The sequence below is a fragment of the Microtus oregoni genome, unplaced genomic scaffold (genome assembly GCF_018167655.1).
Source record: "Microtus oregoni isolate MIOR12 unplaced genomic scaffold, Mior012 000005F_ref0000423, whole genome shotgun sequence".
Lineage (NCBI taxonomy): Eukaryota > Metazoa > Chordata > Mammalia > Rodentia > Cricetidae > Microtus > Microtus oregoni.
Genome location: NW_024543064.1, coordinates 32,953,839 through 32,970,652, shown reverse-complemented (window position 1 = coordinate 32,970,652; position 16,814 = coordinate 32,953,839). Strand labels below are relative to the sequence as shown.

At 52.8% G+C, this 16,814-nt stretch overlaps 1 protein-coding gene across 9 annotated transcripts in view; it reads right to left on the bottom strand.

The window, feature by feature from the left end:
- Ptprf (protein tyrosine phosphatase receptor type F) overlaps window positions 1-16,814 on the bottom strand; it is an 82,520-nt gene that overhangs the window by 33,405 nt on the left and 32,301 nt on the right. For 7 of the 9 annotated variants that reach the window (XM_041653055.1, XM_041653058.1, XM_041653062.1 and 4 more), the window contains exons 6-8: window positions 15,969-16,157; window positions 10,752-10,769; window positions 7,248-7,358 (exon numbers count right to left, since the gene is read on the bottom strand). In XM_041653055.1, coding sequence (XP_041508989.1) covers window positions 7,248-7,358; window positions 10,752-10,769; window positions 15,969-16,157 — 318 coding nt within the window. The remainder of the gene's footprint in view (window positions 1-7,247; window positions 7,359-10,751; window positions 10,770-15,968; window positions 16,158-16,814) is intronic. The other 2 variants (XM_041653056.1, XM_041653061.1) reach the window with 1 other exon arrangement.

Genomic DNA, 16,814 nt, shown 5'->3' with positions numbered 1-16,814 from the left:
GACTCACGTCAGATATGCATCAGGAGTATATTATAGCCACACAGAGTTCTGCCTTTGTCCAGAAGCAGCACCTCCCTTCCTTTTCCCCTCCCCTCCCATTTTCTGTTAAGAGTGCTAGAGACTGAAGGCAGGGGCTCGTACATGCTAAGTTTTGTACTCCACCACCGAGCAACACTGCCCATCCCATCTTTGTTTTCTCTATGGGAGCCATCTCCCTCTCTCCATTCTTGGCACACGGAGCGTTTGATCCAGACCCAGCTAACGAGAAACAACCTTTGGACCAGAAACAACCCTTGAATGTTTACACAACCGGTGGGAGCAGAAACACAGTCTACAGGGGCAGTTGAGCTCAGGCTGGAACCTTTCCCAGCACATGGGAGGACCTGCCCCAGTACAAAGATAAGAAGGTAGAGCGGCAGAGGTAATGACAATGGCCTGATCACACTGTCTAAAGACCTGGCCTCAGCCCTGCCCGACATCCAACCTACTTCTACACGGCCAAGTTCTGTAACCTAAGGGACTCTTTGTTTCGCTTAGATTTGCTCGTAAGGGGTTTCTATTCTCCCTCTCCTCAAAAAAAAATTATTTATTTTCGAGACAGGGTTACTCTGTGCAGTCCTGGCTGTCCTGGAACTTGCTCTGTAGATCGGGTTGATCTTGGACTCAGAAATCTGTCTGCCTCTGCCTCTAGAGTGCTCTCAGGCATGCTCTAAGGGCATGTGCTAGCACTGTTCAACAAATTTTTTTTCTATTTATTTAGATTTATTTTATTATTTTGTGCTTGTGAATGTTTTGCACCAAATACGTGCCTGATGCCCAAGAAGGTGGTGCCCTGGCCACTCCTCTGAAAGCCTCCAACTCTGGCCACCGTCAGAAAACGGAGGCACTGTGGGAACTGATACTAAGAATAGTTTTTATTTCCCTCCAAGATGCAGGTAGCAGGGAGAGAACTCTAGGGGCTACAGAGAAGCATGAGGTCAGGGTTACCCCCGTACTAGGCCCCAGGTGTACCACTGAGGACCTCACCCACACATAAGAGCACTAGGTCCCAGCCATGTGTGGAGTCCTGGAGCACACAGGCAGGTCAGCACATCTGCAGGGTACAGGGTTAATGGGTCGGGGGCAAGACAGTGTTTTGAATGCTAATGGGGCCCTGTGTCTTGACCCTGTGCCAACAGCTGGAAGTGGCTGATGCCACTCAGCACAGCATCTCCACCATCCTCCCTCTGATGCCAGAAGCACAAGGCCTCCAAGGGGAGCAGGACTCACCCTGGACTCGGTCTATTGACAGAAGCAACAGCAGGGAAGGAAAAACTGGAGCTGGGGAAAATGCTCTTAGGGTCTACTCTCAGGCTGCAACAATGCCGGTCTATTACCGTTCTCCGTGCATCTTTAGTGCTGACATTTTATAGACAATTTCCAAAACAGGGCCCTGCCATTTCTGGATTATATTTCAGCTGTAACTTTTAAGTCTAATTATTTGCGCTGACAACCCCCTATAATAGGGCGGTGCGGCGCCCAGAGGCATCAGCATTCAGTGGAGTGACAGCCTAATCGCAGGGGGAGGCAGCCCCGCAATCTGCATTCACTGGCGGAAATTTCTCTGATGAAAATAACACAACATTAAGGAGGGGATAAGGGGCAGGATCCACTGTATCAAGATAAAATAACTCTTTAATAAATAACCTTGTGGCTGCTGCAGAGCAGTAATTAAATGCTGGCACACCCGGCACACAGTTTTAAGTAAAGCTGGAAAAATGTAAGATGCAATTATCAGCACCAAACAAATTACCAGCCCGGCAAATCCCCCCGGAATATTTAGAAACTCATTTCTCCTTCCCGTTAAATATTTGTGTATGCGCTTATTTTTGGTGGGACCACAGGGTGGGTGGAGTGAGGGACAAAGGATGCAGAGAGAAGGTGAAGGGGTGTGTGGGGAGTGGCTGCGGACTAGGATGTCTGCTGATGACTGTTTTCTGAACACCCTGGCAGATCCGCCTGGTCAGCGAAATGGTGTAACCGAAATGCCCCAGAGCTCAGGAGTGCATATGGATGGAGGCTTATGCTGATATCTGAGCTGGGGCTGCAGCCCTCCACCTGACCTGCTCCCTTGTCCTCCTGGAGTAAACTCAAAACCACAGATCAAGATGCAGAGGGCACTTGCTAGACTGGGTCTGTCATGTTTCTTCCTTGGACACCCAACGTCCAGAGGACAGGAGAGCTGCTCTGACTCTTTAGAGCACGGGATATGTAAAGGACCACTAGCCCCTTCCTGGTCCAGGACTGGGGAGTAGAGGCCTGGCTCCAAGGGGACTGCTCTGGGAGGGGATCTGAGCAGTTTCTAGAAGCCCTGCCCAACCTACAGTTGAGCTGACTGCTACTCAAGGCCCTATCAAACTCCAGTTGATGACTCAGTCACTCCAGGAATAAGCAACCTGGATGTGAATGCCCAGTGCCATTGCCCAGCACGGGGCTGAGGACTGCTAGCTGACTAGCAAGCCACACACTATACACAGAGGAACAGAGGCTGGTGGAGACGCTCAGGCAGAGAGGTCTGGGCAAGTGGGATGACCTTGGTTTGGACCTGGCAGGAGACAGAAAAGATACAGCGATGGGACATTTGCACAGTGTGCCAAGGTGATGCCACTAGCCTTGTGTCACAACTGTCACTGTCTCTGAGAGGTAGACCAAGAGGCTGGTCTTAAGTCTGCTTCATGAAACACAAGTAAGGCTCAGGGGCCTCAAGGACAGGGCAGACACTGCAGGACTGTGTCGCATACTGCAAGATCTCAAGGGACAACTCACTCTAAACTAGCTTCTTCCTATTATCTCCGGCAGTTCTGGCTTCTCTTAGGCAAACATGGCTTACATAAGGGTGGGGAAATGGTAGAAGTTTCTCCAACCCTCTGATCATGTCAAGCACATCAGCCCTTACAGTCCCTCTGACCCACAGCTCTCCACAATCGCTCTTGAACTCGACCAGGAACAGACAGCTAGCCTGGCCTGGGTGCAACGGTGGGGGGCAATTTTGTGCCATGCACCATGCATGCGTGGCCACTCTAGTAGTGGAGCCTGGCTAAGGGGACATGCAGACACACAGTGCATCAGGGACTCAAGCAGCAGGGGCATGCAGGGCAGAAGGCCTGCCCACCCATCCCTGGTCCTGCCTGCCAGCCAGCCCAAACAGTGATGAGCAGAGGCCAACTGGCGGGCAGGCACGGCTGGAGCGAGCCTGAGGGAGCTAACCAAGCCCGCTGGTCCCAACTGACGGGCACAGTCGGTGGGCCAACTGTAGATGGATAAGAAGTGAAAAAGACCAACCTTCTCGCTGATCTGAGAGATGAGAGTTTGGGTTGATGGCAGAGTGCGATGAGGATGAGGAGGGAATAAAAAAAGACAAGGAGAAACACAGAGAGAGTAAAAACAGGCCAACCTCCATCTGCCCACACAGCACAGAGACAAGACAAGACTCCTGTGCCCCTCGCACACACACGTGCACACAGGTGCACACGGACCACGCCGCTCACAAAAGACTCAGGACTCATGGAGGGACACAGTGGACAGGGCTGGGGCCCACCAGCAGGTGCCAGGGACAATGAGGGCAGAACTGGGAGGGGTAGAAGTGGGGCATGGGCCAGTCCCACACCTCACACACCCTCACAGCTCAGACAGACCTGGTAAACTGGGCTCTGAGGTCAGGGCCCACCCAGCTCACAAACCCACCAAGGCACACAAGCCACTACAGCCCCACCACCGTGAGGAAGCCCCATGCTGCACAACACCAGTGTGAGGAGCACGTCTGGATGCCTGTGGGAAGAAAGGCTGGGCGGTAACACCCTCACTTCAGACAGCAGTGGCTCAGGTGCCAGGTCCCTGAAGAGAATGGGGAGGATGGTAGTCCCGGTACGTGTAAGCCAGGCTTTGCCAAGGGCAGGGTTCTGCCTTGGCCCAGGAAGCTGTATGCCTGAGAGCTGGAGGGGAGACACGCCGTGGATAGAAGGAGAAAATGAGTCACTCAGGGAGGGAGTCAGATGGTGATGGAGAAAGAGGCTGGTCCACCCAGCGTGCCTGGGCCTGCTAGACTGTGGGTGGAACTGCAGGCAACTGTGAACGAAGTCAGATGTAAACGCACAATGTGTGTCCCCCAGCGCCATCCCAACAGAAACCCAGACAGCTGACTCGTTTGTGCTTCCTGTGCACCCGGCAGCGTGCTGGGAGTTTTGTACGTATTGCCCCAGTGGTGGGAACAGCCCTAGGGCCTCAGAGAGGCAGTGAGAGCCCTGACAGTTTGGGGAACAGAAGGAGAATGTGGGAAGGCTAAGTCTGAGAAGGCAAGACACAGCAGAACAAAGTTAGAGATGGAGACAGAAGCCCTTGCGAGGCAGCAGTCCCAAGCAGAGGCAAACCACCTCTAGGTGCCAGTGTCTGGAGAGTTGGGGTTATTTAGGCTGCTTTGGCTAAGAGGCACTACCAGTACCTGACTGGTTAGGAATGCTTCTAAAATACCCTACTGTGCAGAGAACAGCCCTCAACAGAGATGTGTACGTACCGTCTAAAATGTCAACAGGACTAAAACCCCTGAGCTCTAACCCACACAGTCCTGACTCAGGAGGCTCAGACCCTGACAGAGTTGGAGACTGCCATCTCTGGGTGGTAACAGGAGCCACTATGGAAGGAAGTCTTGAAGGCACTATGTTGGGAGACAGGAGGCCAGCATATAGGGACCAGGGCAGGGCTCTTCCACGCCTATCCACCCACATGCAGAATTCCAAATACAGAGCTGGTGGCTAGCATGACACAGGCTGTCCCAGAACACTGGGGCAGATGAGACTTTGCCAGGCATAAAAAAAAAAAAAAAAAAGTGGAAACACTATGGGGCAAGGGGCAAAGAGCAGGGCTTTTCTTTCTTTCTTTTTGGAGTTTTTTTTGAGACAGAGTTTCTCGGTGTAGCCGCCTCCTCTGCCTTCTGACTGCTGGAATTAAAGGTATACACCACCACTGCCCAGCTACATACTTTTATTTGTGTGTGTGTGTGTGTGTGTGTGTGTGTATGAATGTTTTGCCTGCATGTGCCACATGTGTGCCTGGGGCCTGTGGACGTTAAAAGAGGGCATCAGATTCCCTGGAACTTAAGTTGAATACAGTTGTGAGCCACCATGTGGGGCTGGGAATTGAACCTTGGTCCTCTGCAAGAGCAACCACTGAGCCATCTCTCCAGCCCCAGGGCTTTTCTTATATACATAAATCCTGGACCCAAAGGGCCAGCAGAGATTTAGAAGGGTTTTAGATTGGGGGGGGGGGGGGCGGATGGGACAGAAGTGAGGTTGGCTTTAATAAATTTTCTAGACAGGAAGGGCTGAGGGTAAAGGAACCCACACCTTCCAAATCTCTCTCAAGTGGAATTTATCCCAGGAGACGGGAAAAGGCAGGATCTAGCTACGGTCATGCCCAAGTTAATCTTGTGTGGACAGTGGGGCCTCTGGAGGTAGGGATGCTTCACGGAGTTAAGATCTCCTGCTCAGTGCCCTAGCGGCCACCTCCACCCAATTCCAGAGACAGCCACCACCTGCCACTAGGGCCACAGCCAACCTGGCAGTGCTAGTTTAATGGGTGTGGTGCCTAGCTAAGATGCCCCGTATTATCTGAGTGGCCTTTTTCTGCTTTGGTACTGCCTGTGACTGCTCTACTCCAGGAAAAGGCCATAAGGCACGCTTAAACACCTGGCTTGAGGTTTACAAAGGCTGTGCCAGATTCTCCTGTCTCTGGTGGAGCCCTGTGCAGCAGGGCTGCCTCAGTGAAGCCAGGAACTTCCCTGTGGCTGAACTGGGAGGAGGCTGGTCATTGTGAAGAGGGAATTTGCCAGATTCCTGCGCCTTTGTTAGCTACTTAGCCAGTGTCAGCCAGGGTGAAGGCCGTGCTCCTTAAATCTCTACTCCTTTTGGCTTCCAGGAAGTACCTGGGTGCCAGGTCTCTATCCTGATGGTATTCCTAAATTCAGGCAGTGGGTCATCTCAACTGAACTGGTTTACAGGACACCTAAGAGCAAGGGCAACAACGGGGCTTTCCCAACCCCCATGAAGAAACACGATTAGCCCAAGACAAACAGCTCCTCCGCCTGCGCTGGACTGCTCACCTAACAGGTCAACACCTGTGGTCTCTCCAGAACCAACCTGTGCCCTGGGGCACAGCAGGCCTTCAGTAAGTAGCTGGCAGCTCGCTTCTCTCTGCCTTGAGTAAGCAAGTCTACCAAACTGCTCTGAGAGGAAGAGGGGCCACTGCCATCGCTCAGGCTCCGCAAGCTAGAGGAAGGGCAGCCCACCCTCAAAAAGATGAGGAACCTTCCATGGGAAAGAATCAGAGCTGCATGGAGGCTGCAGGGAAGCGGGGTCTTCTCAGTGACCCCCAAAGAGGGGCAATGTAACTTTTAATGACATCCATTTGTGCAGGAAGGCCAGGTGAAGGGGCAGTGTGGGTAGAGGGCTTCCAGGGCCTCTCCTGAGCACCATGCTTTCTAGACTATCCCATGTGTTCTCAGAGAGACCCCTTGGGCTATGAACAGAGGCTGGGCACACCAAAACAGTCCCCAGACCCTTCGCCGTAGACCCAACTGTAAATTGCACACAGTATGTTTCTCTCCAACTAGGAACGGCCAAGGCAATATACCCATAGCTGCTCACAGCTACCCCAGCCTTAACCCCGACATGAGGGGTGGGGCTTGTGATAGAACACAGAAGGCTCCTCCAAAAAGGCTAATCTGATCCATTACTGAGGCCTGCGGGATCCAAATTTCAGAACCAGAGCCCACCCTGCTGGGGGGGAGGCAGGAAGAAAGTCAGGTCAGGCATGCATATGCATGTGTAAATACCCCCCCAACACACACACACACAACACACACACACACACCCCAATGTCTGCTTAGAAGGGCTCCAGACTCCCACAGGGCTCCAAGCCCAGGCAGCAAGGACCTACAAGAGATACAAATGCTCCCAGGGGTAGGGGTGGGGGTGGGGCGAGTGTCTGCTTCCCCAAAGACCTGAAGGGAAAGAAGGCAGGTAGTGGCAGCTGCTAGCAGCCTGCCCAGCGGGAGCTACGGAGCTGAAGGCGGTGAGCACTGCTGCAGAAAGAGGTGGGAAGGAAAGGCGAGGCTTGCGGAGTCCCTCCAGTGTCTGCAAGGTCTCCAAGCAGCAATGCCTGGCAAGTGAAGTTTGGCTCCAAGGTGACGGAGCCAGCTGTGGCCAAGTCCTTACCTCTCACATACAGGTTCGCGGGAGCTGAGTAGCGTGTGCCTGCCGCGTTGGTTGCCACGCACTCGTACTTGCCTTGGTCAGACTCCTCGCTGCTCTCAATCTGCAAGGCACCTGTGGGGACACAAGATAATCGGTCAGTCACGGTCCATGTTGTGTGTGACCCTGACGGAGGCCCTGACAACATGTGTAGCCCTAGGCTGTGGCTCACCTGAGCCACAGCCTAGGGCCTGAGTGGCTTCCAGGAAACTCTGATAAGCCAGGTCCCTCTAAGCAAGAATCAAGTTGTTCTTTGAATCAAGATGCCCTTCTATGGACCAGTTCCTGTTCCACTCAGGAGCTATCCAGAGTGCCCATCACTGTCCCAAGAGTCCCTAAGGCCTGTTTAACAATAATCATGCCTATCAATTCTCTTATCCCAAAGCCTACAGACCCACAGGACGAGAAATTCCTAAACAAGCAATGTCCTTGCCTGTGAGAGCCTGAAACACCATCACCTACTTGGAAGGGGCTTGCCTTGGGGCTTGGTGCCCAGCAGCCTCTGCCCCACACTCCCACCACCTCTTCCCACTCTACCCCCACCCTGTGAGCCCCACCCATTCCGGCTACTTTCCTCAGTTTGGCGCTGCTAAAGTGCTTCGACCCACCAAGGCTTCTGCATAATTCAGAAGGCTAATGGAGACTGGAGCTCCCACTCGGGCCAGCGCCCTGAGGGGCTGCTCTGGCCGCAGACGGACAGACAGGAGCCAAGAATGGGAGTGCGGGTAGCTGAAAAGACCCTCTGAGAGGACCTGTCCTGTCAGGTCAAGTGAGTGAACCCCCAAGGTGAAGAAGGATCACGTGCTTTTCCCTCCCTCCCCCCAGCAATAAACACTTGAAAACTGCCAGTGAAAACGTACTGGGCAAGCTATCTATGACACAGAAACTCACAGGGCAAAGCACCATGCCCCTCCCTGGAACAGTCTGACAGACAATTACACCCACATAGGACAGTCCAACGGACGCTAATAACCCCCACAGGACACAGTCTGACAGAAAACCACCTCCTTCATGAACAGCTCAACAGCTCTAAAGGACTTCTTCCTCTACCCTGACTGACAATCACGCCCACACAGGACGGACAGAACCTGAAGGGCCCCAAATAAAACTGGCCAGGAACCTCAGAGGGAATTCCAAACTGTATTCGCACAGCCCAGGCCTCAGAGGAGACACTATGGGTCCAAGCTACGGCTCCTTCAAAGCCCACACTTTGTCTTCCTGCCATCACCACTCAGGGCAGGAGGAGGGGCTGTGAACTCCAGAAGGCTGAGGGCTGTAGGTGGAGCAGGAGGGGATGCCACCAATACACGAGGGCAAAGGGCTGGCCTCTCTCCATGGCCTTGCCTTCGGCTTCCCCACGGGTATCACAGCATATCAGAGCACAAGCCCAACACCCAGCAACTGCAAGACCAGCGCTGATGCAAACGTTCACTGAGCAGGGGTGGCTCAGGGCCCTGGCTAGAGGGGGTTGTCCAAGGTCAGCTCAGCAGAGGTTTGGGGGAGACAGGTAGCTGGTGCCACAAGCTGAGGGCAGGGAATTGTGCCTGGTTTGGGGTTACAGATGATGGAAGGAAGAAACCCCCCTGTGACCAGAGCCTAAATCTGGTCAGGAGGCCTCTGCTGGCTAGTTATTTTCATCAACTTGACGTCAGCTAGTCACGTGGGAAGAGGGAACCTCAATTGAGAAAAAGTCCCCATTAGACTGGACTGTAGACAAGTCTGTGGGATATTTTCTTGATTAACAATTGATGGAGGAGAGGGCCTGGCTCACTGCGGGTGGTGTCAGGGCTGGGCAGGTAGTCCTGGACTGTATGAAAAAGCAACCAAGCAAGCCACAGAGAGCAAGTCAGCTTTCCTCCACTGTCTCTGCTCCTGCTTGAGTTCCGGCCCTGGTTTCTGTCAATGACAGACTATAATCAGGACATGTTGATCAACTAAGCCCTTTCTTCCCCAAGTGTCCTTCGGTCGTGGTGTTTATCACAACAACGGGAAGCTAACTAGGACAAGACCCAATATAGACCCTGAGTCTATCTGTACACAGACATCTCCAATCTATAGGGACAGCCAGACCCATACAGACCCTGAGTCTATCTGTACACAGACATCTCCAATCTATAGGGATACCCAGACCCATACAGACCCTGAGTCTATCTGTACACGGACATCTCTAGTCTATAGGGACACCCAGACCCATACAAACCCTGAGTCTATCTGTACACAGACATCTCCAATCTATAGGGACACCCAGACCCATACAGACCCTGAGTCTATCTGTACACGGACATCTCCAGTCTATAGGGACACCCAGACCCATACAGACCCTGAGTCTATCTGTACACAGACATCTCCAATCTATAGGGACACCCAGACCCATACAGACCCTGAGTCTATCTGTACACGGACATCTCCAGTCTATAGGGACACCCAGACCCAGTAGCAGGGAAAGCAGGTCAGTGTGCTAAGGTGATGTGCAGGGAGATCCAGAGAGGGAGGGGAACTGAGTTCTACCATCAGGACAAGTTACATCCCTCGGGAGGCGACCAGCCCCGACTCAACTTCCGTCCCGAGCACTCTTCACCTTACCCGAGAGTCTAGATGTACCCACAAACATTGACAAATGTAGGAAGATGGGATAAAAAACAGAAACCACCATTCTGTGTGTGATAAACCGTCTACAATCCCACTCTCCTGTAATTCTCATAGTCTGAGGGTAGCGGGTCCTTGCTCCAGTCCTAAGAGGAGGAGACGGACTTGAGGGATGGTTGAGTCAGACTTGAACCCTGATCTTCAGGAGTCCAGAGTCTATGCTTTCTCCCCAGGAGGTTGCAGTGCCCTGTTCCAAGATGGCCACTTGGAGAGACTACAAGCTGACAGGTCAGGTGACCTAGTTATGCATGGGTCTCTGTATTTCCCCACTGCCATCTAAAATCTAAATAGAATACCTAAAATAATCTAAAATCTCTAGTCCTTGCTGCTGAAGAGATATGGAGGGAGGGGGTTCTCATTGACCACAGGACCAAAGTATTAGGAGAGCCAAGTAGTAATTGAGGGTTTTAAGGAAGAAGTTCTCAGGAAAAGGGCCAGACTTGTCATGCTCCCTAACCTTACAGGAAGTGTCTCCATCTATACCAGCCTTAGAGACAGGCTAGGCTTCACTATGGGAACCAAATGGATCCCTTCTACGGGGCTGGCCTAAGAGTGGGGCGCAGGGCTTGGCATCCTGGGTGGTCTCAGGGGTATCTCCACAATGCAGACTTGTAATGGATGAGTTCACAGGAGGGAATGACTGAGAGTGGAGGTGTGTGGTGGCTGGTAGTGGTACTGTGGGGCTGGAGATGAAGAGACTGGAGAGGTCAGGATGGGTATGGGGAGGTGACGGACTGGACGGGATGGAGTGGAGGTGACCAACGGCGACAGTAGTGGCGTGGTGCGGTGTGGCATGGCGAGATGCACGGACAGCATTCTTACCTCTGATTGGTGAACCACCTGGTGAGGTAATTTGAATGCAAATAAGATCAGAGAGAAACATTAGTACAAAAGGAAAGCCACAAAAGCCAAACCAGATAAAACAAAACGCTAGAAAGGGGCCTTAACCGTACAGAGAACTTGAGGCATCTGTTTAGGTGACTCAGGTGTTATGTGAGCAAGCACCAGGCTGGGCTAAGCTGAGTAGGGGTGGAGCATGTCCCCTGGGTCAATGGCACTGCTCTGAGGAAGTGGAGGGCAGGAGAAGGTGTTGATAGGAGTCAGGAAGGTAGGACTGGGCTCCTGTGACCCTTGCTGGCTGGGTTGATGGAAGGGAAGGGGAAGAAAAGAGGCAGCACCCACCCTAAAGATCACCCAAATCCCATGGGGTAAGTGTTTGAGGAGAGCACTCACCACAAAACCAGGGCATTTAAGCAGGCAGGGTTAAGGGAAGAGCTTACATAGGTTACCACGGACCAGGGCTCCCCAAACATGGACCAGCCCCGGCATCCAGCAGTGGAGGGAGGTGTGAGACTCAGTCAGCTCACAGCCCAGTGGCTGACAGCCCATAAAACCCACCTGACTCTATTAAGGACAGATTGTTCAGAGCTCCCCAGCCTATCTGGTGAAAGGCAAAGGGCCAGCACCCACCCCTTGAATGTCTGCTGCCTCCGAGCCCTGGGATCAGCAGCCAAGAGGGACAGGCACTTGCCTTCCAAAGCCAGGTCTATTATGAGGCCTGAGCAGGTTTGCCTTCCAACACGTGCCTCTCCCGAGACTCCCACTTCAACCACTGGAGCCAGGAACCTGTAGATAGACCCAGGTCCAAGTCTATCCACCCTCTGGCTCCTTTGGCAGGGGTGGGTTAGAAGTGTTCAGGGCCACAGATCAGGTCTTGTCTCACTGAACTTGGCAACAGCCCCCTGGAAAAATACCCATCTCTATGCACAAATGAGGGAACAGAAACCTGGAAACATTAAGAAGCTTAGATCTGAGGCAGCAGGATCTGGCCCTTCTAACTCAGGGCCTTCCTACTGGACATCCTGCAGACATGGAGACTGGAAGGAAAGTCGGTGGCTGGGAGTGTATGCGACCGCACGGCTAAGTGAGCGCCATCATACCAGTTCTCCATATGTAGACCAGAGGTCGGTGTGTGTGTATGTGCGTGTGCAGACCCCTGAGAGGGGTCCACTAGATTAAAACCTACAATTAATTTCTATAAATCTAAGACTGGGGGGGAGGGCGTGGAGCATGCCTGCAATCTCAGCACTTGGGAGGCTGAGGCAGGATGACTGTGGAAAGTTTCAGAACAGGTTGGAATATATAATAAGCATCATCACGTCTGCCAGAGCCATACGGTAAAGACCTTGCTTTAAAAACAGGGAGAGAGTTACTGGCCGTATTTAGCCACTTTCTCTCATGAATACAGAGTGACATTTCCTGGAGGGTACACGGCCTATAATACTTAAATGTGGCTAAATGCAGCCACGTTTAAGCTCTACATTAACAATGAGGATTTTCTCACTAAATTTTTTTTGTTTTAGAATATAATTATTTTTTTTAAATTTCAGAATGTTTTTTAACACTTAATAGTTTTTAAATTATTTTAAAATAATTAGTAAATATTTACAATTTATCTATCTTAAATATCTAGTACAGTAAGCATCAATAGGTATATTCTAGACAAACAAAGCCACCTTAAGGTTCTCTGAGTTAAAGTCAGCAATACTAAGACCAGAAAGTTGACCTACTGACTGCCCTCCTGTCGTCTAAATCAGAGCTAGGGCAGGAGTTGTAGTGTATACAGCCAAGCGCCTGTGGCTTCTGCTCTTTCTATACCTAACCTACCGACTTCTCAGAATTGTACACTGCCTGCAAACAGAGACTCTGCCCTTTCTATTTCACTAGACGGGTATATGGGACTGAAGGGGCCCCAAGAGGCAGCCTCCCTAGGAGACTCATGCCAGTGAGCCCAGAAATTGTATTCACACACTGACTGTACTCTCCTGGAAGACCCAGCCACACGCACATCAGGGTGAAGTAGATGGGCACCTCTAGTCAGAGTATCTTACCAAAGGCCTCCTCCTGCAGCCAGAGCTGCCATCTCCACTTGACACCACTGGGTAGTGGGCATGCAGAAGGCTCAGCTGGCTCTGTGTGTTAGTGACGGTGTTCTCTACAGTGGCATTCTCGCTCAGGCCTGGCAGAGCTTATGGGCAAACAGCCTCCCCTCAGGACCCAGCCTTGGACCCCATGGAGAGGTGAGGCTGTCGGGGCTATGGTTCTGTCACAGCCACAGTAGACCACTCTTTCTGTACTTGTCCTTCTTGGGCCTGCCTCAGGTCTCAAGCTCAGGTGGCCCATGAGGCTACTGTGGCAGCGTATCACACTGCCGCAGCAGGAAAAGAGCCCTTCATGGAGAGCTCACACCTCAGCTGTGCACACTGCCAGCCCGAGAGGCTGAGGTCTGGAGCCGTGGGACACGGCTACTTCTCAGGCTCCAGGTTTAGCACACGCTGTTAGAATGCACTGAGCACCGGTTACCTCCCAGGAGGGCCCTTAGACCCTCATCTCCACAGGTGACCCTCTGACCTGTGGGAAGTGGCTATGATAATCGTGGCCTGTCCTACTTGGGAAGGGTTACAAGGGACTCAGTGGTAACATAGGGTAGGAAAGCACCCTGTGAACTGCTGGTGACATGAAAACCACAAGGGGCCTGGTAAATACGGAGTGAACAGGGGACAACCCACTCTATGGAGGGATGTCTCCACATGGCTCCATCCCGAGCACTGGACACACAAGAACCGCCCGCCCCGTGACACGCACACACCCATGACCCTTACGTCAGTTTCCTGGTGGTAGAAAAGGTCAAAGGAGCAGCTAGCTACCCTCTTCAGTGACAGGTCCCAAAGGTCAATAGAATAGTCCTGCAGTGAGGACTTAGGAAGAACTGAGGATGGTGGGGAGGGGCACCTTGCCAAGCAAACCTGTCTCAGCCCCACCACATCCCGTCTAGGTAAGCAGGGCTGGAGACAAACGCTGGTAACTGTGGCTCCTGGGGAACAGCCAGAAGCTGGGTACAGGCTCCCTGCAAATGGGGAAGTGGCGGGAAGCAGGACAGAGACGGTACCATAAACCCGGTAGCAAACTGCCCGTTTGCTTAAGGCAGCTACTCTGTAAGCTGAGAAAAGCTGGTGATGAAGTTAATTTGACTGAGGTCAGAGAACTAATTAGGGTGGATCTAGATAGGACAGGATGAGATAAAGCTGGCCATGTGGGCAGGGTGCCTTGACCGAGAGCACGCATCTGACCACGCGGGCAGGGTCAAGGGTTCTAAGCCCAGGGTCCAGCGTAGCATGGCTTTCATAGTCTAAGAGGAAGATGAATAGACAATAGCACAGGCTGCGAGAGGACAGAGTTTCTAGAGAGAGCCCGGAGGCAGGGAGAACAGTGGTATCCCTGATTAAGACAGAGGCTGTGGAAAGAGAAGAGGGGACCAATTTGAGAGCCACGTGGTGGTACATGGAGAGGATGTGATTCCTCACCGGATGGAGTGTTGGGTCTTTCAGGCTGCCACTCATGGAGAAAGGGTCAGTGGGAGCAGGGCATGGCTGTTTATAAAGGAAGTCATTGTTCGTCCAAGATGGGGGATCCGGAAGGCACTGAATGTGGGCCCTGGAGCTCACACAGGACATTTGGGCTGCGTTGACCAGTAGGGGTACAAACAAGGAGGTAGTGACTGAGGAACCAGGAGCAATGGGTTCGCCTGCCAGAGGACAGACTATGTCAGTAAGGATGAGACTGGCAGGTCTCTCATCTGGAGGAACCAGCATTTCATGCAAGACTAACAGTGCAGCTAGAGGCAAGTCAAGGTGGTAAATCCCAAGGGGAGGCAGGAGGGTTTGCTCAAGAAGGAGGAAGGGCTGTTGGCCACTGTGAGGACAAAGAGGAAGAGGCCTGAGCAGCATCCGGTGGAGTGATGGGCAGGGGAGGGGTGGCATGGGGTCTGGCACACAGTAAGCACTACATAAATACTTGATGAACAAATGCTGGAGACACCGGGCCTTCCCAGAACTGCTGCCTGCCACAGACAGTCAATGCCATTCGGGGAGGAGTCAAGCCTGTAGGGAGGCCCGTCTGGCAGCATGGGGAACCTGCCTGGGGCACCCATGAGCAAATGCAGGGGAGATAGCCATGCCGGCCGCTGTGCTGTGCTGGGCAGCAGCCACAAATGCTACCGGACCATTTCCTGCCTTGATTATGGCTGTTTTAATTAACTGCACTACAGCTGCCTCCATCTTGTTGAGTTTTAATTAAATTAAATGAGCTAACACTTCGTGGGCTGTCTCAGGCGGCTGTGGCTGGGGCCGGAACCCTGCCCTGCTGGGGGGCTCATCACTCCCTTTTCTCCCTGGCACCAAGATGGTGTGGGCCTGATGGAAGATGATGGGGGTGGGGGGCTGAGAGGAGTAGGCACCCCTGAAGCCAGCAGAGACACCAAAGAGGCAGTCACATCCTTCATGATGTTGACATCACAGGTGATGGACAGCAGGAGCTCAAACCAAAGCTGGGCTTACCAACAACCAGCAGGACTTCTGGAGCAGAGTCTGAGGGTCTATCCTGAGCTGCCAGCGGATGTAGCATGCAGGCCAGCTGACTCTGATCCTCCTTTCCCACCCACTCCATACCCACAAAATCAGAATCAATTTTCTTGGCGGGAGCCTCACAGGCAGATCGATCAATGGGGTGACACCTCCTCCTGGTCACAGTGGCATCCTTGTTCCCAGGGCTCCAAGGTGGCTCAACTGAGACATCCATAGGAGACAGGTGGCTCTGGTGGCCAAAGGACAGAGGCAAATCCCCCTAGTTTCAGGCTCTTAAGGTTCATTTGATGCCTGATGAATCGAGCATCACTGGCTCCTTCCCCAGAAACCGTGCTGCCTAGAAAAACACAGACGTAGGCTGGGCTATGGGAAAAGCAGAAGATGAAAATCCAGGGGTGCCCTCCTCAGGCCTGTCATGCTTGGAGGAGCAAAACCAGCCCTAGCATCTAACAATCCCGGAATGATCAGGACAGCACTTGCCACTGCATCCTCTTCCCAAGGCAAGATCTGGTCCACGACATTGGGGACACTACTCAGTCTGCCTTGGAATGTTCACTCCCCATCCCCATGAATTCCCCATGGTACTCATGGCTAATAAACTCTGTCCTCAGCTCACCTGAGCGTAGCTGCTTGATGCGGCCGTTGCTTAAAGTAGGGTCCACAGGAAGGAAGTCTTTGAACCAGGAGATCTCAGGGTCTGGATTCCCACCAGCTGCACACAGCATGGTGGCCGTACGAGCCTTCTCCACCACCTTCAGCTGAGGTCCCATGTCGATGGTCGGGAACCCGGCCGGCAGCTGGTCCTCTGCAGACAAAGGGTGACATGTGCATTAGGACTGGCCCTGTTGCCCCTGAAGGCCTCCCTGTAGCTGCTTCTGACTTTCAGGTTAGTTGGGACCCACAATACCCTTCTCTTTTCCACCCCTGACTTCTAAGCACGAGCCCTACCCCAAAAGAGGAGTCAAGAGACCTAAGTCCTTTTGGCAAGGCAGGGGCTGCAGGAGGGCCCGCACTATCACATCCCTGCTGGGGAGTTTCCAAGTCTGGGAAGCACAGACTGAAGACGTCAGCACTTATCTCTCTAGGTCCTGGGAAGAACAGAGATCAATGCTCTGCTGGCTGCAGCACAGAGTGCTATATGGACACTGGGCGGGGGCAGCGGGGGCAGCAGGGGCGGCAGGGGCGATACAAAGCACCAATAGCCACAACCCCACTAGAGGCTCTGAGCTCGTCCAGCCTCCACTTCCTTGTCAGCACATGTGATATCCCTGCTTGGCCTGGATCCTTTCAGATCTACCATGTGGCAGAGCCCCAGGTCACTGACCCTGGCACCTGTCCTCTTGATGACCTAACTCTAGAGTCTTGCCTCTGACCATTCTCTGCTGCAGCCTTGACCCTTGCCCTTCTTTCTCACTCAAACCTGACCCTGACAACCGTGACCAGGCCCTAAGGACCATGTCTG